This window comes from Jaculus jaculus, chromosome 8, assembly GCF_020740685.1.
Source record: "Jaculus jaculus isolate mJacJac1 chromosome 8, mJacJac1.mat.Y.cur, whole genome shotgun sequence".
NCBI lineage: Eukaryota > Metazoa > Chordata > Mammalia > Rodentia > Dipodidae > Jaculus > Jaculus jaculus.
In genome coordinates, this window is record NC_059109.1 from 37,771,485 (window position 1) to 37,797,182 (window position 25,698).

At 40.0% G+C, this 25,698-nt stretch overlaps 1 protein-coding gene across 8 annotated transcripts in view; it reads right to left on the minus strand.

The window, feature by feature from the left end:
* Meis2 (Meis homeobox 2) overlaps positions 1 to 25,698 on the minus strand; it is a 228,408-nt gene that overhangs the window by 62,776 nt on the left and 139,934 nt on the right. For all 8 annotated transcript variants that reach the window (XM_004668193.2, XM_004668192.2, XM_045156332.1 and 5 more), the window contains exon 9: positions 1,252 to 1,328. In XM_004668193.2, the coding sequence (XP_004668250.1) occupies positions 1,252 to 1,328 (77 nt within the window). The remainder of the gene's footprint in view (positions 1 to 1,251; positions 1,329 to 25,698) is intronic.

A 25,698-nucleotide genomic window follows, 5' to 3' on the forward strand; every position in this document is an offset into this window, starting at 1 on the left:
ACTTCCCTGGGAAAAAAAAAAAAATTGCCTGACAGATAAGGCAGACAAACTGGCTAATTCTCCAAGCATGTCTCTCATTGTGATCCTAGAAAAATGAGAAAAAAATGAATCACAGAACCACAAAATCAATTGACCCTCCGGTAGCTCATCAGGCAGCGAGGCTGATAAACCTAAAAGCTTTGTTAATGTCTGCCTGCCTGTATCCCACAGATAGAGCACTTTGTAAATGAACCTGCTTTGATAAATATATTAAGGAAAGCTGTGAATAAAGGCAGAGACTTCTCATTTGTAAATACAACCTCTGCTACATGGAATTAGAATGATAAAATGGAGTTCCATGTAATTAAGTTTGTATAAGGCCTGAAATCCGTGCAAATACTTTCCCTGAATTTTGAAAGAGAACTGTCAGTTCAATTAATCTGAACATCACCCCAAGAATGTACAGAACAAAATTAAGCTGCTGATAAAACCTAGGCCAGTATTTTGATAAGTAATTCCTATATCATTGCTTGGCCGCTGTGATCATTTTATTTAATCCTCCTCCCCTCCTTTCCCCCAGTCACCCTCTAAGCCACATACAAAGGGTGGATGGTCCACACACGACCACAGGAGTAATCTACCAAATCACAAAGCTAGCAATGGAAAAGACTTTTTTCCTATTAAAAAAAAATTAGGGTAAATGAATTTCTATTAGCTATACTAACAGCCTGTACCTACGTTACCCCCCTCACAGCCCAGACAAAAGGGACCCTCCCAGAAGTGGCGGCAGAGAGCACTGTGAGGGACACGCAGCCTGCCTTTCACCAAGAGTGACCCCAACAGAATTTGAAATTTCATTAGGAAAATTTAAAGTACCAGGTATGAGAACAGTAAGGTGGAAAGGAAGAACTAGAGAGGTAGGGTCTCACTCTAGTCCAGGCTGACCTGGAGTAGTCTCAGGGTGGCTTCGAACTCATGGTGATCCTCCTACCTCTGCCTCCCAAATTCTGGGATTAAAGGTGTGTGCCACCATGCCCAGCTTACGAAAAGAAAAGGAAGAAGGAGAAAGAGAAGAAATCTGGCAATACCACTTATGTAGGCTGCCTTCCCCTCACCCTAAGCTGCACTGTCCTAACCTTCAGGGGGAAATACAGAAGTTTCTCTCGAGTTCCTTTGTCTTAGACACAGAACCAAGAAGAAAATGAAGAAAATAATGATTTAGAAATTTCATTTTTAGCCAAGGGAGAAAGACATGGATTCTGCGTCACTCACCAGTTGTTTACTTGGAGAATCGTAAGTCCCGTGTCTTGCGCTAACTGTTTCTTCTGCTCTTCGGAAGGGTACGGATGCTAATGGAAAAAGAAATGGTTTAAAAAAAGATGTATCAGAAGTTAGGAAAGAGTCACTTTCTTCTAAGAATGAAACCACCATGGGTGATTTCAGTCGTCTATGGCTTGATTTTCCTCATCACACCTTTTCAAACTGTTGCTGACAAATGTGGCAGGGACAAGAATCTGGAAGCCTGCACTGGCAATCCCGTATTCCTACCATGCTCTTCAGGGTCAAGGAGGAAAAGCTAGAGGTTCTGGCCCCTTGGCTCTTTAACCAGTCAGGGGTATAAAGCACGTTGGTGAATGGCATCCAAAATTTGGCTGTTTCTATCATGTCAGTCACATTGCAGGAACTAGTAGGAAGCCCCCTGCTTTTTTTTTTTTTTTTCTTGCTGCACAGAAATCCTTGTTCCATGTTATCTTTGACAGAGACTCCACATAATACTTCCTAAGTGAATCTGAGGCTATTGACAAAAGTTTGGAACTCTTTTGGAAACCATGGCAACTGACTCAATTGTAACATATTTTCTTTACAGTATATTTATGTGGGATGGTGAGAGATTCCTTCATTACTACTGGTTAATGCTCTGGGCTTAACAGGGTCACACACAATGGCCACACATCAAAAGGAGGCAGTTATATGCAATGCTTCATGGGCAAGTATTACATTTTAACTTCACGTATGGCAATAAGAGAATGAAGCCATAGGATTTAGTATCTATTAACTCTTTAATTCCCATCACAATTCATCCTTCTCAGTAATGAACAATCTTCCCTTTATCAACCCCACTTCCTTTCTCATCTGCAAATCCAGGGTTGTGGTCTTAGAATCATACATTTATTTCCAAAAGAACTTTACTGGAGTGTACGCAATTATGAAATGCATCTGTTCCATAAATCTCTATTCTGAATTCACTGGTTATCTTGAAGAGAAAAGTAAACTTTGATCCCATATGCCAATGCTGACCATAAACTAGAAAGCCTTTTGGGATAAGTATTTCCCTTATTAAAGTGTGACGTCAGGGGCAGCCATGGATTCCATTCAGAGTTCTGATCATTCTAGCATTTGAGAGAGGGGGTGGTTTTCAATTATCTGAGATGGTATCCTTCAGGTATTTCATCTTCTATAATAGCATACATTATCCAAAATATGCACAATGACTTATTAGCAAATCCAAATGTCATCAGATTAAACAAAACCTTCTGTATAGCAAAAGGGTTAACTAGATTTGTAGGAATATAGAAGCCAGTCGTTTAATATTCTGCAAATGTTAACAAAGAAAGATGATAATGTTGAGTTAATATGGGTTAAGCATAAAATGAAAATAAATTTTTCTGATTGCGAGGTGTTGACACTTTTTTGGCTAGGGCCTCCAGCCTGTTCCTGAAAGCTGTGTAATTACAGAAGGCTTTTCCCCTCCTTCCCCCTCCTGCTAGAGCCTACCCACATTAGTAATGACCCCTTCACTGCTTCAAAAACCACTAATGGTCTTCAGCACGGGCAAGAAAAATGAACAGGGTAAATTGGAATCCACAGTCAGTAATTTGCATCCTACGAGGCTGCTTCGGCCTCTCACACTCATTCTGACCATCAATCCTGGCCTGTCAGGTGCTGCACTCTGCCACTGTGACAAATACTCCTCCGAACACTCTGATTCGTCCAAACAATGTAAATGTCCCCCATTCTCCTTTGGTAATAGAGATAATGAATGACTGCCCAAACAAGGAGTGCTCATCACAGGCGCCGAGGTGGCTTCAAACCGGAAAAGGCAGAGGGTACACATTTTAATCGACTCAAAACACTGGTTGGCGGGCAAATGACAATGCTTTAAAAAATCCTTCTTGTAAAGGTATTTTCTTGCCACCTTTAAGGAAGGAGCCTATTTTTAGCTTCCACCCCTCTAAGACTTTCGAGAACCTGTGCTTATAGGTTGTTGGTCCAGGAGGGAAAATTCTGCAAATAGACAAAAATCAAAATGACACGAAAGATGCATTCCCCCACAATGTATTAATGGCATTGGTAATGTCTCCCATGCACTGCTTCTTTATGCAGCACTTAACATTTATTTTTGTTGTTACTCCTGCTCATTGCATTTGCCTAAGAAAGTTCTAACAAAGTGTGTCAAAGACAGAAAGAGAGAGAAAGGTTAGGATACTAAGAAAGTAGGAGAATAGAAAGTGGACGTCCGTAGAGAGCCAGTCCCTTCCACTTGGGCTTTAAGTTCTGATTGAATAACAAGAATGCTTTGACTTTCCAGTATATTATTAGAAATTGAGTCAAATGACCACAAAATCATGTAAACAGAGCATTTATCTTGGGAATCCCTGAGCCTCACTTTTAATATTTCATAGCAGTTGCAAACTCCATCACAATCATTAAAAAAAAATTGGTGTCTTACCAAAATTCACCTTGCACAGATGGCTTTTTTTAATTAATAGGGAGGACCATAATAACTTTTAACTTATTTTGAATCATTCTGTGGGTTTTGAACATTCTGGATTCATGGCCCTTTTACACAGAGTGCACTGTTTATCTATAAGTGTCCTGGCATTAGCCACTGTATTTCTAAAAATTAAAAGGAGGTCAGAAAACAATCAGCTTTCAGAGGAATTGAAAACATGATAACGTGTTTTGGATTAATTGACAAATACATGTATACACTTAAGGCCAAATTATGGGACTAGCATTTCTACTACCTAGTCTATCATCTGCATTCTTCGTCTTTATGAGAGCAGCCATCACACTGAAATAATAAGCATGGGGAGCCTTCCCTTCTTTGATGCGTATCACTGAATGTCTCACTGGCTCAAATTTAAAATAAACTTTGGTATGTTTGCACTTGAAAACTGGAAGCAGAACACAAGCAATAATTTGTTGTCAGTTTCCATATTCTTGGACTAAAGCTATAGTTTAGTCTATTCACTATTGGGGGTCAACACACTTGGGTCTGGTGGCCCAGAGGTGGCTCAACTTACTCTTAAGAACATGCATGGTAACATTATAGGAACGATGATGACTTCCTTCACCAAGAAAGAATGAACAAAGGTTAAAGTCTTTCACATCTCAAAATAATTCTCAGGCTACTGGTGAGCAGAAATAAGTCACAAAGATCCTCTTCGAATATCAACTAACAAATGTCCAAAAAGCTACATGATTCCATATAGATAGAACATATTTCTTATGTCCTTTCTTATAAAAATTCACTTAAAGTAAGATATCTTTTTATTAAAAAATAACATTAAAAAAAAACTTATTTGAGAGGGTGGAAGGGAAAGAGAGAGAATGGGTGCACCAGGGCCTCCAGCCACTGCTAACAAATGCCAGACACATGCACCACCTTGTGCAGCTGGCTTACATGGGTCCTGGGGAACCAAACCTGGGTCCTTTGGCTTTGCAGTTAAGTTCCTTAACTACTAAGCTATTTCTCCAGCCCAAAGTAAGGTACCTTTACTCAAGATACTGCATGCCTTCTTCTCCCCTGCTTTGTGGAATTAACAAGTACATATAAGCCGATCTACAATATCCTTCCAATACCCTCATGGGGCAGCTGAGGGAGTAAAAGCATTTAATAAACATTTTTAAATGACTAACTCTTCTCCAAAATATCTGAACTGGAACTAATTTATAATGAACTTTATTCTGAGAAAGTTTTATGTTGAAAGACGTATATTGATGTTTTGAACCGTGTTGCTTTATCATGGATTAGAAAGTTATCTGCAAGGCCAGAAAAAATAAGTATCTAAAATGTCTGTCTATTGGACTGTAGTTGGATGAAATGTGAATCTCTGATTGTGAGGCCCTCCCCACATGTTTTTAAGTGAGTAAGCAAGTTATGGAATAGTATATGTTATCCAGTCTTGGCTAAATTAAAGTAAATAAATAAAAAAATAGATAAATAAGTTAAATACATAAGAATCCACATGTGTATTTGTAGTACAAGAAAGATATTGACAAATCTAACTGCTGGGTCTGGAGGTGGAGACTTTCTTTACTCCTGTGTCATCCACATTTGCATTCCACATTTAAAAATAAAAGTCATTGAACATTTTTATACAACTTGGTATTCTCTTATGTTGTGGTAACTCACCGGATGTTTTTTAAAAGCCAGATATCTCCAGGATCAGTGCCACCTCTTAAGTTACCTTTTTATTCCTGGGTCTCCATAAGTTTACTAGATATGTTCTTTGGAGCCTGTACAATACATAACCATTTAGGTGATGACATAATGTACCTATTCCAAAAATGCATATGAAACTTGTTTGGTAGGAAGCTCCTGGAAATGCATTATTAGGAGAACTACTTCCTTTCTCCATTCAGCCCTAACATATGTACTTTACAGAGTTAACCCAAATGCCTTTAATTTTTTTTTTTTTTTTAGGAGACAGGGAGTAAGTAGAAACCTTGTATGGACAAATCATGTGTTGGTATCATCCCCCTCCTCCCCATCTTCATTCCACTGAGGGCCCTCTTCAAGGGGGTTACTGGTATTCGCCATGGGGTACGACCTTGTTTTTGATATTGCCAATTATATATGAAACTCTTAACTGCCATAATATGAGGAACAAAGCTGCCTTGAGCAGCTTTAGGGCCGTACTCAGTGCACTAGTGTGCAAGGAGAAGCCAAGGACTTACTCCATGTGTGAATAAATGTGTCATCCTATGGGAGGTCAACTTATCCAATGGCCACTAATTTAGCAAATGTTTCTTATGTGAACAAGAATTGCCTTGCCAGCTACCTCATGCTTCTGGCTGAAGCACCTCAGAAAACATGATGTTCCTCTTGCATGCTCCATGTGTTTCCTTGATATCTCATCATTGTCTGTGGTTCTTGAGACCAGAACCATAATACATTAGAGTTTTAAAACTTTTTAGATCTTTGTTTGTGTTTAAGTTATGTAGATGAGGAAACCCAGGCCTTGAAGGTCTAACTCAAGCACCCCAGTCACATAAATCGGCATTGGTAAGGGTCACAGCAGCTACCTGCTTGCCTTGAGACCACCAGTAACTAACAATAGGCACATCAACTCCAGGCCCTTGACTTGCCACTCATTAAAACCAAAGTATTTGTTTTTTCCCATTCTGTCCTTGTTTGTGCTCAACGGTGCTGTCATAAACCCCAGATGTTTACAGAGTAGGAAGCACTTGCGGCTATAGCAACAATCAGTGGGGTTTGATGATGACCATACAAATGACAAAGGCCACAGGGGAAAGTGTCACTGTATAAACACTGCATCACCCACAAGATTCCCTGTGAGTGTTCAGACTCAGTTGATTCATTTCAGTTACCAGATAAATGAGCAATGCAAAATCACAAAATCACTTGCTTGTGGTTCACTTTTAAAAGTTGATCATTTTCAAGCTGACATGGCTGAGGAGTACGTGATCATCCCCCCCCCACCCCGCCTCCCGCCTCCTAGAGACCATGCCTGGGTGTGGGGGTCACGGCAACTGTTCCTTAGTTTACTCCGCAGAAGTGTGAAGACTGCTTTCACCACAGTATCAGCTCCATCTGAGACTTTAGCTACCTGACAGTGACTAAAATGGGAAAAGGCCTGCCATCTGTATCCTTTTATAATGTCTGTCCCCTTCTGTTTCCTCAATATTTGAATGAGACCCTCCTAACCTCTGCATGTACACATGATGAGAACTGTTTGGTACAGGGTTAATTCAGCCTAGTGCTCATCAGAAACGGGGATGTGTTTCTTCTGCTCTGTCCTGTGTCGCGAGCTTAATCATGAAACGAGGACATCTACAGGAGATGATGACACCAGGTATAGCTCAGCAGCTCCAGAGAGAAGCTGGCTGTGTGTGAATAGAAAGAACATACTGAAACCGTGTCCAACACTCACTGGCAGTTACCAAGCTTCCGCCTACACCAGAAAAGCAGGAAGTCAGAAGCCTCGCCACCAATTCTCTCCTTCATGTCATTTCACTTCAGTTTCTTTCTTACTTTTTTATGGCCAGTTTTTATTCATTTTATTTTATTTTTGAGAGAAGGTATCATTTTGTAGCACAGCTCAGGCTGCAAAGATTGTCTGCACTATTCACTCTGTAGCCCAGGCTGACGTTGAGTTCATGGCAATCCTCCTGCCTCAGCCTCCCAAGTGCTGGGGATCAGGGCATGAGCCACCACACCCTCTCTGATCATTGCTGGCACCCATGTGCTCACAGACTAAAATTGCAATTCCCATCCATCTTCCTCACGATAAAGAAGCCCCACCCATCTTCCTCATAATGTATGGCAGGATCTTACTTCTGCTTGTACATCAAAAGATCTTGCCACAGTCATCCTAGCATTAAGCGGAGGTGTTTTTCATTCTAGCATCAGTGCTTCCATTGAAGTATTATTTCAGTTTAATCTCAGTAACAGTGCCCTGGTTTTACATTAAGCATGTGTTGAGGGATGGTTAAGTGTCCCAGGCTTAGCTAATAGTTAATTATGGTGGCTGCATTGATGATACCCAGGTTACATAATAAGAAATTTATTGTGCAACTGTGATTTTTTTTTTTTAACCCAAGCTACTAATTATTAGAATGAATGCTTGGTATGGGCATGGCCATGTGGCCATGTTACCGTTGAATGGGGAAAAAGAAGCTGATTGAGAATCAAGTCATGTAGAGTAAAGCACAGCAGGTCAAAATAGAAAAGATCCCTAACCTTATTTCTGTACCTAGATCTAACTATCTAAAACACCCAGCCCTTGCTTTTTATTATTTGATGTTACTGGAAAAGTTAGTCCTGACTACATGTCGCATTTTAGATTATCTGGAATTTTCTCAATTTGCTTTCTCTTTCTCTCCACTTAAAAATACTTTTAAGAGACTTCCGGCCAAGATGGCGACCGCCTAGCTGCGCCGCAAATAACCGGGGAAAGAAAGATAGATGCAGATCCTAAGGAGAGAGCCACCCCATCATACCTCAACAGGGCCCCGACTGAAACTAAGGAAAATTGGCAAAACAAGCAAGGGTGCTGTTTTCCTGATGAACCGGATACCAGCACAAAGGGGAAGGAGATCAACGCAGAGAAAAATCAACTCCTACCAAATCAGAGAGCCAGAGCCTCAGAGGCCCCCAACACCTCATCACTGAAGCAGACCAAAAATGAACCCAACATGGCTCAGGGAAATCTTGCGGAAGAGGGGGCGGAAAGAATGTCAGAGTCACATGTTGGGTCAGGATATGCAGAGACATTTATCGTACCAATAACCGTGGACTAACTCCACAATGCATGACCCATTTACTTCAACAAGGAGGGTCCATTGGGAGGGGTTATATCATGGATGAACCTAAACAATGGTACCAAACTGCCTGTATTTGCTAAAAAGAAAACTAATAAATTAAATTTAAAAAATAAATAAATAAAAGGGAGATTAAAAAAACTTTTTAAAATTTATTACTGTATGTACTTGTATGTGTATGTGTGTAAAGGTCAGAGGACAAAATTGGGATCCTCATCCTGCAATCTTCCTTTTTTTGTTTATTTGTTTTTGCTTCTGGGTAGGATGGACTAACTGGACTTCATGCTTCAGAATTCTCTTAATTTACCACCTACTGCCATAGGCATGTTGGAACTGGAGGCACATGTACCAGTTAGCATCCATCTTTATGGGGGGAGGCTGGGAATTTGAAGTTAGGTGGGCAGGTTTGCACAGCAAGTGTTATTAACCACTGAGTCATTTCCCTAATCTTTGATTATTATTATATTTTTAAAATAATTTATTTATGTATTTATTTGAGAGACGGAGACAGAGAAAGAAAGGGGCAGAGGGGAAGAGAGAGAGAGAGAGAGAGACTGAGAGAGGAAGATAATGGGCAGGCCAGGGCCTTTAGCCATTGCAAACGAAGTCCAGGCGCATGCACCTCATGTGTATCTGGCTTACATGGGTATTGGGCCATCTCTCCAGCCCTGATTATTATTTTTTTAGGAGAAAGATGAGGAAGAAGAGGTGGAGGATGAAGAAGAAGGAACATAAAAAAGAAGTGAATCACTTGTCATAAACATGTTCTAGTTAAGTATAGCAAAAATATGACCATTTAGAGTTTTAGAAAGTTTATCTGAGCAGTGATTCAAGCAAGTTAAAAACTTTACAAACTGGAAAGATAGATGTGTGAGCATGAAATGAATATGAAACTGAAAAATTTGTCTAAATTAGAGAAACAAAATAAGGTAAAATAATGATAATGTTGCCTTAAAATAACCACAGAGAGTGAGAAGCAGCCTGCTTCTTATGTGATGTTGGATTTGTATTCAAGGGAGTTGAATACAAATTTGCTACCCCCAAATGCTTGAGAAACCCATTAAATATAAAAACCGCATAGTAACCAAAGGCTGTGATGACACAAAACAACAGAAAAACGACTACAGTCACCTGGCTAACTTAGGGTTATTTGACTTAAGTAAAATTCCCTTACCCAGTTCCAGAAGGAAAGTGTATTTCACATGGTTTATGATTTTAACATTCCCTTCATTTCTATAGTTCTGGCATGAACCCCTTATTAATCCATCATAGTCAGTACTGAGGGGGGCAGGGGAGCCTTTCCGAGCCAGAAGTAATCGCTTCCCCCAAACTTCCACAGTCTTCTCTCTTTTCTTGTGTTTTATACCTTCATCTTCTATTCATACATGCACACTTGGCTTACATCCCTCACTGGACTGGAATTCATTTGAGGGCAGAACTCATGTCCTATTCAGCCTTGAACTTTTACAGAACTTAGCACAGTGCTGCCTAAAGGATAAGTCTCTCATACGTACTTGTTAATGAATGTTTTATTTCTGAAATTGACACCGCTTTTTTTTTTATAGAAAGGACTGTCCATGCCATGTATATGATGCATAAATCCCAAAATAAATATGGATAGATGCAGATAGTCACTTAACTGTTTTAACAACACAATATTTTCATATTTGAAAACAACTGCTGGATTTTTCCCTCTTCATCCAGATGTTTGGTGTCATGGAAACACAGGCTTTGAATTCAAATTAGCAGGGTTTTTTTTTTTTCAATCTTTTACTGCCAGATGTAGATTTAGGAAAAAGAAAATATGGCTATTTCTGGAAGATTCATCTCCATTTAAGTTTACATGTAACTAAATAGATAAAATTATAATAATTGTATCCACTAAAATTCAGAAAAGCTTTAAGAGCTTTCAATAGTAGCCAGCTCCTGAGATTAATATGTTTGTTTGATACTTGTGGCCACAAAGGGAAAGCATCCTTAAAAAGAACAAAGAGAACTGAGTTTGGTGGCACATATCTGTAAATCTTTCCTGCTGAGACAGGAGGATTTCAAGTTTGAAGTTAGCCTTGGTTACATAGAAAGATTCTGTCTCAAAAACAAAACACAATAAATGGGCGTGGCGGCACATGCCTTTAATCCCAGCATTTGGGAGGCAGAGGGAGAAGGATTGCTATAAATTCAAGGCCACCCTGAGACTACATAGTAAATTCCAGGTCAGCCTGGGCTAGAGTGAAACCCTACCTTGAAAAATCAAAACAACAAACACACAAACAAACAAAAAACCACCAAAGCACACAGAGAAGGATGGGGCTGCATGTTTCAGTAACATGCATGAATCAGGCTGGGCTACCAGCACTGCAAAGCAATAAGAAAATGAAAAGAGCAAAGAGAAGCTGGGGGCAAAGGCAGCTACTTAAAAAGAGATCACAAGTTCAAGGCCAGCCAAGACAAACCTGCAAGATCATGCTTCAAAACCAGTGGAATGGGAGCAGACATGAGGGAAGAGAGGGTACCAACACATGATGTATCCATACAAAGTATGTTATTAATAATAATAATAATGATAAAACTAGGGCTGGTGGCATAGTTCAGTGGTTGAGGGCTTCCTTAGCATGTGTGAGGATCTTGGTTCAATTCCAAGACAAAAAGAAGAAAAAGAAAATCTCATTTTTGTTCATCAGATAAAGGTATGGGCCTGATGATGTAGCATCAGATACAGATTTTTAAAATATCTATTAAGTTTATTATCATAAATATACAGACAGTATAAAGGCTATTTTTTGTTATTTATTTATTTATTTATTTATTTATTTATTTGAGAGCGACAGACACAGAGAGAAAGACAGATAGAGGGAGAGAGAGAGAATGGGCGCGCCAGGGCTTCCAGCCTCTGCAAACGAACTCCAGACGCGTGCGTCCTCTTGTGCATCTGGCTAACGTGGGACCTGGGGAACCGACCCTTGAACTGGGGTCCTTAGGTTCACAGGCAAGCGCTTAACTGCTAAGCCATCTCTCCAGCCCGATAAAGGCTATTTTTAAGCTGTGAAAGAAAGCTAAGACAAAAGGTAAAAGTAAACTTCTATACTTACAAAGAGATGGCTACATATGCATATTCTAGCAAAGCAAGTGGAGCTTATACGGGAAGAGGTTACATTCTGGTCACATGCCACCACTCAACTTAGCTCCAGACTACCAAAAGGCGTACAAAAGTCTTTTTGAAAAAGATTTTAGAAAACATTTGCAGATGTGATTCAGAATTTTAAGCATGGTGAAAATAATTGTTTGCCTATTGACCAAGAGTTAAAAGCACAGTAGAATGGTATTTTGAAAAGAATGGAAATATATTCTTAAGGTCTGAGAAAGATAATTTTATTTAACATTTGTTAGGATGCTCCGTGAGCTGCTTGGCCATGCATGCTATGCTGTCTACATGGCTAATGGGCAATCTGACTAAATGAGCCAAAAGCCACAAATAAGGCCTTGACTCATTTAACAATCATTTCACATTTCCACACTATGATCAAATTAATATTTTATAGGACCACACTGTTCTACAGCCAGACCACTTTTCCAAAAAATTGAATTTTGAGCTTATTTATTTTATGGATCATTTGTTGAAATAGATTTCACAACAGGTTTAGGCTATTTGGATCTTTCAGTGAACTGCAAAAGAAAAACTCACAGCCTGAGAGTTTCAGAACCGGAAAGGACATCAGAGGCCATCTAATCCAAACTTCTCATTTTATGCCTAATGAAGCCAAGGCTGAGGAGGAAAAACGACTTGCCCAATGACTTGCCCAGTTGGCCTCTTCCTCTTTGAAGATGTCCCTGGTGTCCATAGAGAGGACTTACACTGCACAGAGCCTCAAAGAACACTTCTTTTTTTTTTTTTTTAAATTATTTATTTGCCTCTGTGTGTGTGTGTGTGTGTGTGTGTGTGTGTGTGTGTGTGTGTGTACACATACATGTGCATGTATATATGGGTACACCAGAGTCTCTTGCTCTTGAAAAAAACAACAGATACTCACTGCACTTTTTGTGTCTGGCTATATGTGGGTGTCTGGAGGATTGAACTCAGGACATCAGGATTTGCAAGTAGACACCTCTAACCACTGAACCATCACCCTCAGTGCCCTCAAAGAGCACTCTTATGAAACCTTTCTACCAAGGAACAACACATACTAACATTCACATTAATCCAGAGTGTGTCATAACACATTCATTTTGTGTGCCCCTAGGCCACCCTGTGTTTCCACTTGCCATGCCAGGTTGCAAATACTTGCTTGCCACCTCTAGTATTGTCTTTGTGCACCTTAGAGCAGAGATGAGTAGTCACATTTTACTTCAAGACCCAGGTCACTGCCTGGGTGGCACACTGATGTCTCAAAAACTGAGTGTGGAACTAATCAAGGTTGAAAGCACAACCAGGTGAATTCTTTTCATCCTAAAAATACTATTTTGAAATTAAGGAGAAGAACTGGCTAAGGTGAAAACCTAGATTGCAAATGGTAAGAATGAAGAGAGGAGACCCTCAGAGAGGAAGAAAATTCCAACTTTAAATCCACATCAAACTTGAGAGAGTGAAAATCTTATTTTTAGCATATCTTTGTATATGTAGAAGACTGAGACCATATTAGCAAACCCAGCCTGTGACTCTGAGAAGCTAAACATTGATTTCTTCTTGCTCAACAGGCTGAGGGGTTGCTTTAAAGCAAGAGTCTGAAGCACGTGGTAAAGAGCTATACTGTCTAGACAATCGAGATACTCGCATCTAGTCTTAAGACAACACCCTACCTCAAAGGTCCAGAGGCATTGCAAATTAATCTGAGGTTGACAGAAATAACGATTACCAATAAGTCTATGACAATATTCTTCAATAACTTGGAAAAGCCTGGGTAGAAAAAAATGTGGGGTAAATATCAAGAAAATTATGAAGCAACATTAAAGTTAAAGTGATTCTGGAACATTTATGCTGATCTTATTTGCATGGACTCTGCTATGAATAATTTTGTTTGATTTGCCATAAAAATGCACTGAAGATCTAGCTTGACAAGAGAACACTTAAATGGATTTAAAGAGGAAGGGGTTGTTTAAACAAGCTCTGTGTTATCTTTTCTTCAAAAATGTTATTATCTCTAGAGTAAGCAATGCCTCTATTGTGGAGATTATCTTCCGTACTCATCTCAGAGTACGGAATAAGAGAACTGGGTTAATGATAAGTAAAAGGTTATAAAACAAAAGACATGGATATAACTAGTGGCTTCTTCAGATGGACAGTAGTGGCTAAAAAGAGAAGAAACGTGAATAAAACATTTCTTGCGAGTATGATGAAATTCTAATCAGGGAGCCATAAGGAAACATGGTTCCTTCCTAAGAGTTGCCACTTTCATTCAAAAGTTCACCATAATGAAAATGCTAGGGTGGGAGAAACTAGCATTGGAAAAAGATTTGGAATTACATTCTTCCTCTAGTATATACAATGTTTCCCCTTGCATTCTTGCACACAAAGGTGTATTGTCTATAGCTACATACGTATATGAATATTTTTATTTATTTACTTATTTGAGAGGAGAAAGAGGGTGGGGTTGGAGAGAGGTGAGCATGGGCATGCCAGGGCCTCTTGCTACTGCAAATGAACTTCAGATACATATGCCACTTTGTGGATCTGGCTTTATGTGGGTGCTGTGGAATCAAACCCAGGCAGGCAGACTTTTCAAGCAACTAACTAACCACTGGGCTATCTCTCCAGCCTAGATGAATAGTCTTTAATAAAGGTAGGTTCAGAAAACACTGGACTTTTTTCCTGTTCAGCCTGAATTCTGAATGCTTTGAAATTCATCTGATTTTTTAAAACAATATTTAAGAAGAAAAATCTTGAACAATCTGCCTCCCAAATACAACAAAGTAGGACAAAAGCATCATCTGGATGTTTCCTTATTCATTCTTGAGAAAACAGAGCAGAGAACTGGTGCTATGGTAAGAAAACTTTTCACTGGGCCATGAAAAAAGTTCGGTTAGCAGTATTTATTTTAGAAATCCCCAAGGGTTTATCTTATCAATTTGTTTTTCCTTCCCTTTTTCAGAGAAGCCTGTGTAGTGAAAGTTAACTAACTCAAGACAGAGACAAAACAAGGTACTAGTATGCCACCGCATTTCTCTATTGCACGACTACCCTGCCCAAGCTGCAGGACACATTGGTAGTCTAAATATGGAATATAGATCATGTTGTGCATTTCTAATTTGTATGTCGACCCCTACCAAGTAACAGCTACTAGAACAACTTCCAAATAATTTGCATTCACATCTATGAATATGTTTCTCCTGGTTCTTAAACATATAAGATCATGAACTCTTCAGTCCATATAATAACCAAATAAAATGAAAAAAAAATATATATCTTCATAGATTTTGATCTTTATTGACCAAACCTTCACTCATTTAGGATTAAAGAGATTAAATATTAAAATATAAAACAATTTGGTAGTACTTAAACTTTGTCAGCTTAATTGAATACTATGTTGAGTAAAGCCAAAAATAAATTGGAAACTTATGGACTAAAAGGAAAAATAGACACCAAAATTAGCAAGGGTTTTGGCAAAACTATAAGGTTCTTTAATAATATATATTAGGGATGGGGAGACAGCTCAGTCAGTAAAGTGTTGACCTATAAGCCTGAGGACCTGAACTCAATTCCTGAATCCACATTTAAACAAAAACAGCCAAGCATGATGGTGCATATCTGTAATATCAGTGTTGGCAAGGCAAAGACTGACAAGTAGCTGGGCTTGCTGGCCAGACAGTCTAGCCTAAGTGGTGAGCTCCAGAACCAAGGAGAAAGTTTCTCAAAAAAGGTGGGAGAATTCCTGAGGAATGACACACAAAATTTCCCGCTGGCATCCACACATACCTGCACACACATGTGTACCTAAATGCACATGCATGCAGATATGCATATATATAATGCCCTTTGGCTGCTACACACACACACACACACACACACACACACACACACACACACACACACATGTACCTGCACCCCGGTATGTATATATGCTTAAGGAAACATTAGTATGTGGTTATTTTCTTCCCAACTTGGACAGCAAATTTGTGAACACTGAGAAAACATTGATATTTGCTTATCAACATGGATTTAAGAGAGGAATAATTAGGAACATTTTGAAATGTAAAAAAAGCAAATCACTATGCTGGCATACTTTTTTTTTTTCAACTTAAGTGGCAATCTTGTATAAAAAGGAATAGCTACCTCTTATTCCTCCTGATTTATGTTAGAAATATGTAAAACCTCTTTACATTTAAAAAAATGCTATTCTTGCACAAAAATATTTCTTATGAGGATTTTTAAAGTCCTGAAAATGATGTCCACACAAAAGTGGAAATTTAGAAGACAACTTTTAATGTAGCTTAGTCCAGCTGGCATGAACCAGTACAGGCAATATCTGCTTCTCTTAGCTGAGTCTACAACTTGATTGTCGGTTCCTGTGAAATATTAGGATACCTGTCATGGCTTTTGTGCACAGTGGACAAAATCCTCAAGCTTCTTGATTCCTAGTATGTATGACAGAGCAATTTAAGCTCAATTGCATGTAACTGAAAATTTCAAAGTTAATTAACCATAAAAGAATAAGTTTTTCATTGGAAATGAGATAATGTAAAGTCTGCAGATACCTTGTACATTCATGTATTGGTGATTGAATCATACATATTGCTGCAATATTTAAATAATTTAAGTGTCCCTATTTAAGTAATGAAAATAGACCCTTGTGTAGCAGAAGCTGAGTGGGTTTAGTTCTCTGAGTTAGCAAAACACTTAATGATTGCCACATGGAAAGAAATAGGCCCCAAATGGCCTTTAGATTCTAAGAAGAAAAAAAAAATTCACTTAGGAAATTCAGGATACTGTTCTTATATATCATGAAAGTGCTAATTAGGCTTTTCCTTAATGAGGCTCATTTTATTAGGGAAGATTTTATTTTAAATGACTAGAAAATACAGAACCTAGAACTTCCACTACTTGGGAACATTTTTATCACACAGGAGAACATAAATTTTCTTAACGATGTTGCAAATATGGATAAATTGCCATCTAAGTCATGACTCTAATTCCCATAAAAGATCACACCTGAGATCTGTGATGTGGGCATTGAGGACAGTGTTGAAAAACTCTCCTCCTTTGGACAATCCTACCTGGTAGTCAGGACCCATTAGTATTAAGTCTGACCTGGCAAAAACTAAGGGGAAACATGTTCAGTTCAGGAATTTGGAAAATTTCCACAGAGTATACAATACTAATAGAACATTATAGTAGAAATATATAAACCACTGCCTTATAAGGTCTTCTCACTAACCTAACTAACCCATTTTGAAATAGCCTGAGAATACACTGCTGTAATATTTGTACAATTCCACAATCTGATGAACAGCTGTCACTTCTTGGCCTAAATAATTCAGAAGCCAGGAGTCTGGAGCAGGGTAGGGACAGAAGTTGACATTGGCAAGTGACTAATCATGCTCTCTTATCTTCCTCAAGTTATGAACACATAGTTGTGCTTTCAGTGGCTAAAATATACGTGATGTTATAAGAACCTAAAACGATGCTACCTAGAGACATAACGTTCTTTAACTTCTCGGGCATTTGGAATACAATTTGTAGCTCGCTTATAACTGCCACAAGTCCACTTCAACTTGGACTGTGCTTTACATGAGTAAATGCAACTTGAAATACAGGTTGAATTACTAAGGGAGATTGCTGCTTGCTAAACTGAATCTTCTTATAATGTTCTTGTAAGGCAGTTAATGCTTCTGGTGGATGAATGTTCTTCTAACTTATAGAAAACCTAGAGGTTTATAAATGATGTCAAATGAAGCATTCTGGCAGACTTAAAATAAGCACTTGGGTTTTCACATCTGTTTTGTTCACTGGCTTTAGATGAAAGTCCTGGAGAGTAAAAAGAACTCAACAGGCATTTGGTGGGTGTGAAGGCTGAAGGTTAATACTGGCAACTTGACAGGACCTGGAATCACCTAGGACACAAATTCCTGGGCATGTCTGAAAGGAACTTTCTAGATTAGGTTAGTTGAGGTGGAAAGACCCACCTTAAATGTGGACAGCACCATGAGCTGGGGTCCCAGACTAAATAAAAAGTTGAAAGTTGAGCAGCAGCATTCATTATATGTGGCTTCTTGATACGGGATTCAATGTGAGCAGCCACCTCTCACTGCTGCCGCCATGATGTCCCGGCCATAGTGGACTGTGGCCCTAGATCTATAAGCCAAAAATCAACTGCTCTTCCCCGCTTCCTTCCTTCCTTCCTTCCTTCCTTCCTTCCTTCCTTCCTTCCTTCCTTCCTTCCTTCCTTCCTTCCTTCCTTCCCTCCCTCCCTCCCTCCCTCCCTCCCTCCCTCCCTCCCTCCCTCCCTCCCTCCTTCCTTCCTTCCTTCCTTCCTTTCTCTTTTTTGTTTTTCTTCTTTTGGTTTTTCAAGATAGGATCTCACCCTAGTCCAGGCTGACCTGGAATACACTATGTAGTCTTAGGCTGGCCTTAAACTCATGGCCATCCTCCTACCTCTGCCTCCCAAGTGCTGAAACTAAAGGCATGCACCACGACACCTGGAAAACTGTTCTTTCTTTCTTTTTTTAAAAATTTATTTATTTCTTTGAAAGTGACAGAGAAAGAGGCAGAGAGAGAGAGAGTGTGTGCACCAGGGCCTCCAGCCACTGCAAATGAACTCCAGACACGTGTGCCCCTTGTGCATCTGGCTAACGTGGGTCCTGGGAAATCGAGTCTTGAACTGGGGTCCTTAGGCTTCACAGGCAAGCGCTTAACCACTAAGCCATCTCTCCAGCCCCAAATTGCTCTTTCTTGAAGTTGCTTCTTGTTAGGTATTTGGTCACAGCAGTAAGAAAAGTCATTAATATAGCAAGTGAGCATTTTCCAGTGCTTTACCTGAGGCTGAGGCAAAACCTTAATAGACTTTTACAACCTCATATTATTAGTTAACACTAAATTGTTGGCGAGGGGAGAGGAAATTTCTGCATGTTACTAATTTAAAAGCATATCTCTCAGTTTATAAACACAATTGGAAGTCAAATTAATTTTTTCATGAGGAATTATATATTTCTAGGCCCATATTGACTAAAACATAGGGAAAAACCCCAGTAGAAATTCCCAGTGAGTTATCGTACTTTCTAGGTAGAAGTGTATGACTGCCACTCCAAGGCAGTAAGACTTTCCATAATTTAATACTTTAGTAGATGAGCTCTGGAATATAAAGTATAGAAACATTTTGGAAACAACCAGCCAACTCAGGAAACACATGTGTCCTGTGTCATCAGGTCACACTTCAGGTGAAGCTCTGGGAAAGTTTTTTGGAAAACACTGGCAGAAATAGGCTGAAAGGAGAGAGATGGAACATATAAATCCATCATTAGTTGCATTTATAGCTCTGTCTACTGTCAATGTCCAAGCATCTTTCTAATATTAGCTGCTGAAGTTCAGAGTCCAGGGCTCATCTCCATTGTCTCATCTCCCTCCACTGTGGCAGAGACCCAAATGCAGGAAATGTTTATGCCTTAGACTTTTCACAACTCAGGCATAATGAAATGCAAACATTCAAGATTTGAGAACCCAATTGCTTAAAAATCTATGATGCCTAGAAATCTCTCTCTCTCTCTCTCTCTCTCTCTCTCTCTTTTATTTTATTTTATTTTTGTCTTTTAGCAAAATCTTCATATGTTTCACATATATTAAAGTGAATGCTGGTGGGGGTGTAGGGGAGGAAGACACTGGTGACATTATGACATTATCCATTATAACTGTGCACAACACTGAAGATTTCAGTCTGTTAACTCAAAAGCCAAATTAGAGAACAAAATGACCGTAATGTTTGTCAGATTTGATTAATTATGAGTTCTACAGTTGCCATTAAAATGATGCAAGACAATGGGTTTCTAAAGTATTTTGGTACTTTGTTATAGTTTTACCTAAGGAAAATGATTTAGTAGTTTGAGCAAACTTATACCTCTTTGTCTCTTGGGAATACTTGTGATAATATAATGCTTACCACAGCTACAACAAATAGGTTACAACAATGAATAAAACTGCTTGAAAAAAATTAATAGCTATTCTTTTAGTATGACTATGGGAATCCTAAACAATTCTACCTTTAGGTCAGTTAACTTGAATTTTATAACATCTATATGTGCCCCCCCCCCCCATTGTAACATAAGCTTGAAGGAACTTAAACAAAGCGAAAAATTCTACTGAGCACGCCTAGCCCCTAACACAGCCAATACTTATGCAAGAGAATTGGGGATCTGGAAGCCTCTATAGCTAATGTCTGCAACATGCTGTGTTAATGACCAGGAGACTAACTAGTCATTCAAGTGAGAAAAAGGTTTGGCAAGTCCTGGGAAAAAAAAAGAGCTCACAGTTATTCATGCAGGGAAATTAAAAAATAAAACTAAAAACTTAAAGGAATTCAGGCCATATCTCATGAGGGGAAGAACATTCAAAAAATTAAGAGACAAAGTGAGCTTATACACATTAAAATAATATATACTCAAATCTCTAGAGAAACTCTATTATATCACAATTAATGTCAAGGCAGCAATCAAACCAGACTAATTTCAATAGATTCCAAGTTTTGAACAGTTTCTAGGCTATGCAAGTGGGAATTTGGCCAGGATGCTGGGGTTAATAATTCATTTTGAGGAGGGCTGATTCTTTGGGAAGCAGCCCACTCTACAGGAGGAAACATTGGCCCATGTGAGCGACTTCACTTTTCAAGATCACACTTGATTAGCTTTGCAAAGCTTTTTTTTTTTTTTTGTGGGTGGGGTGATTTTCACTTCACTTTTATTTCATGCAGAATATTTACCTTGTTATTAGTAAATGTACATTAATGTCAGAGAAATAGCTCCAGGATTCATGTCTGGGGTCTATTCTTTTAAGAAATTGGGGTTGTTTTTATTTTGAGAAAGGGTCTTATTCTTAGCTAAGATTGGCCTAGAATTCAGTATGTCATCAAGGTTGGCCAGAACTTACGGAATTCCTCCTTCCTCAGCTACCTAAGTGCTGGAATTGTCAGTGTGAGCCACCAGGCTTGGCTTCGGGTCTGTTTATACATAATTTCTTACGTGTGGACAATATACTGTGATCATACCCTATTGCCCTCTCTTATCCTCCCCACCCCGTGATCCTCCTACTTTCACGTCTTTTCTTCTCGCACAGGTCTCATGCAGGTAGCCATAGTAGCCATGTGTTCTCAGTTGCAGTAGCCTTGTCACCCAGTAGGCAATGTCTTCTGGCACTCCTCCCCCTTCCCAGCTCTAACAGACTTCCCAGCTTCTCTTTGGACTTTGGAAGGGGGGATATAGATGTCCCATTTAGGTCTTCTGAGAACTCAACAGCCACTTATGCTCAATATGTGGACCAATTATGAATTGCTGCCACCCACTGTAACCAGAAGCTTCTCTGACCAAGGCTGAGAGCAGCAGTAGTCCGTGGGTATAAAGAAAAACGTTTAGAAGAAAACCTGACTAAACAACGTCTGGAGTTCTAATAAATGTCTTTTGCCATCATCTTGGTATAATATGTCAGAAGAGTGGCTTGTCTCAGGCAGGAGCTCTGGACTCAGACAGACCTGGGTGTAACCCTGGCCCTGGGGATAGTGTCTGAAACGAAGAGGCTATTAAGTCACCATAAAATTTGAGTTTCTCATTGATAAGACAGGAAAAATAATGGTGCCTACCTCATAGGGATCTGATGAGGTATAAATCAGTCATTTGTTAATTGAATGAACATTTATTGAGTGCCAGGCACTATTCCAGAAGACACAAATCCCTGACCTCATGGAACTTGGATTCCAGGGAGGGACATAAGCTAAAAATAGAGAATAGTCTCTGTATGGTGTCAGTATGTTTTATGAAGAGAAATCAGTACGTGGAGCTAGAAAGTGATTGGGGATGCTGCTGTTATATGCAGGGTGGCCAGAGAGAACATTTTGAGAAGGTGACATTTGAGCAGGGACTCCAGTGAAGTCAGAGGCAGCTGGGAGGCAGGAATGGCAGGGAGCCCAGAGTCTTCTGCGGAGTGAGAGGGGCTCATGAGGAGCACGGCGCTACAGAAGCAGACGGGGCCCAGCCAGGCTGAGCCTTGGGGTCATGTAAGAGGCTGGGGTACTGACATGGTGCCTGGTGCATAGTAGTCAAGCACACAAAAACAGTGGATATTTTTTTATTCATCATGGGTAAAGGTAGTCATAAACCAGAGCCAGTCAGCATCTCGGGGGCTCTGCTACATCAGTGCTGTCATCCTCTCCTAGCTAATGCCTAACAGATATCTTCACACGTTTGAAATGGTCATGAGTACCACCCATGCTTGTAAGTACAAATGTTTTCTGTTGTATGTGGTTATTACCTATCTTATTTTTGATTCAGTAATGGGTTCTTTAAAGGCATTTTGGTTGAAGAAGGTAAGGAAGGAAATAAAAAAATTCTTTATCTGTGATATGTGTAGGGAACAAATGAGTTAGTACAGCATTCTTTTTTGTTGTTGTTGTTTTGTTTTGTTTTTAGAGGTAGGGTCATACATTAGCCCAGGCTGACCTGGAATTCACTATGTAGTCTCAGGGTAGCCTCGAACGCACAGTGATCCTCCTACCTGTGCCTCCCGAGTGCTAGGATTAAAGGTATGTGCCACTATGCCCAGCTAGTACAGCATTCTTTATAGTTTCTGAAGATTATTGTCCCAACCTTAGCTAATGTGGAGAAAATCCTGTCTCTAAAATGACTTCTATTTAGTCTATTCAGTCATACGCACCACTACCTAGTACTCATGACACCTGTGAACTATATATCTCCATATAACAAAGAAAGATTCTTGGTCTGCGTTCTAGTCCCAAATGAGATTTCTGGTCCCAAATAAGATTTCCCAATGTACCACACTGTCACTTTGCAACACACATGTGCAGCCCTGACCAAAGCCTTCAGTTTCTTTGACTACTGCATTCCTTGATGATCCCTATTTTGTAGCTGTTTCAAATGCTCACCATTATCTTAGGCTTTTCTCTTGTTTTGTGATGTTTCCCAGTCCTGTGCAGCTCCACCCTCCTCTCATGAATCAGGCAGGGCCATGTGACTATTTCCTGACAAAGGGCTGTGACTGAGGCATACGCCCCTGAGTAGCTGACATGAATTCCTTGGCTCTCTCCTTAGGTGCTTGTTGAGGTTACAGTGTCACAAGTGGAAGGTACCTTTCCTACTGGCATGTGTGTATCTGTGTGAAAGCTGCCTTCAAGAGTGGTATGAACTCACCACTGGCTTTTGAGTACAGAGGAAAAGAATCCCTCATGTTGTGTTACAATGCTAACATTTCCAGTGCTATTTGTCAGAGCAGCCAAACAAAGGGTAGGTTGATACATCATGCTTCAAATCAAGTTTCCTTGATCCATATTTGAAGACTTCTTTCCTCCCTCCCTTCCTTCCTTCTCCTCTTCCTTCTCCTGTTTCTTCTACTTAAGAGACAGGGTCTCATGTAGACCAGGCTAGCCTTGAACTTCTCATCTTTCCTCCATTTCTCAGGTGCTGGTATTCCAGGCATACACTACCACTCCCAGGTTTTCTATCTACTACTTTTAATCTATCTATTGTCTGTCTGTCTGTCTGTCTGTCTGTCTATCTATCTATCTATCTATCTATCTATCTATCTATCTATCTATCTATCTATCCATCCATCCATCCATCCATCCATCATCCATCCATCCATCCATATTGGTGAAGAACTTCATAGGTCCATTGCCAAGAATCTCTGATAAACCTGGGGTTTGGAAGCCAGTAGAAATGAAGCTCCCAAGCCTATGCTGCCAAGTTTTCTGTCAATGTAGGAAGCACCTTAGCCCAGATGATGGTGAGGCTATGCTGATGGTGACCCTATGACCCTACAGAAGAGGTGGGAGAATTTTAAGGTTAAGAGAGGCAGCTTGAGAACAAACGGGCATAACTGGAGCTTTTCAAGGGCCTGTGCTGCTAATGTGACACCTCCTATGACACTAAGAATCTTCAGGGAGACTCACAAAAATTCCTAAGATAACTGCATTTCTTGGGGAAGCAAATGAAGTTGCTGCTTTTTGTATCAAGCGTGTATTGGTTTCAGAGTTGCTCTTATGGGCAAAGCAGTAAGCTGCTATCTGGGTTCCACTTCATTCAGCCATGTAATGCCTTGCATTGCAGCCATGGGTGGCGGGGGGGGAGGTCTTTCAGGAAAGGAATGTTACTTCACCTCCCTCTTGATCCACCATGTATCTAGCTCAGGACTTCTAAGAGGACCCGGTGGAAACCTGTGCACTGAATAGAAGATCACCACAGATCACAGCCAGTCCTATTTACTCTCTTTTCCTGTATGGAAACACACACTAGCCATCGATGTTCTTGTCTTAACTCTGTGTGCTAAAGGAGTATTCTATGAATGTCTATCATTTTACTTTGTAGGAGATAGCAAAGAATCCCTCATCAGCTACCACCATGCTCATTGGATACTGCTGTGTTTCTTCTTACTTTCTGCTCAGTTACAGTTAAGCATCTGAGTATTTCTGATATGGCGAAAAACAGCCTCCATAAAGGGCTAGAGTTGGGAGGAAATAGAGATGAAATGCATTTCACTATCTCACTTCCAGCTTGTATGCCTGTCATCCACAGTCAAGTCCTGTTTTTGTCTCTTCAGAAACCACGTGACATTTGAGAATCGTCTCAACTGCACGAACTTCTAGCCATCCGGAACACCTTCCTTCCTTCCTCCTCTCCACACCATGGTCATCTACTCTTTTCTTCCAACATGGGAGTGCTTATCCCTTGTTTGATGTGCTCTTCCTGTTTCTGAGCCCTTTCATTGTATCTTAATTCCTTGGTATTTGTTGAGAATTCCATGTTTTTGAGCTTCTAACTTCAAATACTAGTGAGAAGGAAAAAGACGAATGTGACCAGCCTGGCTCTCGGGACGGGAGGAAGAGTTAACAGAGCACACACAGCTACTGTCAGTGTGAACGCTCCTGCTGTCAGTCAGGAGGACGTATGCGTGCTCTTGTTAGTAAATGAAACCCAAAGCTATAATCTTTGACGATCTTCCAATAACAAATAAAAATATGACTGCTTGCTTCTTATGGCTTAGTACTGAGAACAATATTTGTCTTATCTAGCCAATTTTTGCAAAATAAAGCACTGATAAAAGAAAATACTCCTGAGCCCATGTTTTCAAATATCTCACTGACTTTAAAAATTATGTATTGGGCTGGATAGATGGCTCAGTGGTTAAGCACTTGCCTGTGAAGCCTAAGGACCCCAGTTCGAGGCTTGATTCTCCAGGACCCACGTTAGCCAGATGCACAAGGGGGCGCACATGTCTGGAGTTCGATTGCAGTGGCCGGAGGCCCTGGTGCACCCATTCTCCCTCTATCTGCCTCATTCTCTCTCTGTCTGTTGCTTTCAAATAAATAAATGAAAATAAACAAAAAATAAAATAAATATTTATTTATGAGAGAGAGAGAGAGAGAGAGAGAGAGAGACAATGGATGCACCAGGGCCTTAGCCACTGCAAACAGACTCCAGACGTATGTGCCACCTTGTGTATCTGGCTTTATGTGAGTTCTGGGAAATCAAACCTGTATTCTTTTTTTTTTTTAAATTATTTATTTATTTATTTGAGAGGGACAGACACAGAGAGAAAGACAGATAGAGGAAGAGAGAGAATGGGCGCGCCAGGGCTTCCAGCCTCCGCAAACAAACTCCAGATGCATGCGCCCCCTTGTGCATCTGGCTAACGTGGGACCTGGGGAACCGAGCCTCGAACCAGGGTCCTTAGGCTTCACAGGCAAGCTCTTAACCGCTAAGCCATCTCTCCAGCCCCAAACCTGTATTCTTAGGCTTTGTAGGCAAATACCTTGACTTCTAAGCCATCTCTCCAACGCCCTTACTGACTTCTTGCTGCTGAGGAACTTTAGGTTACTGCCAATCTTGGGAGTTATCCATTACATCTTCATTCAGGTGCTTGAAAATGAACCCCTGTCTAAAATTCTCAACTACCACACAGTTTCATTTTAAAGTACAAACACCACTGTCTCTGTCCCTCGGTGTCTC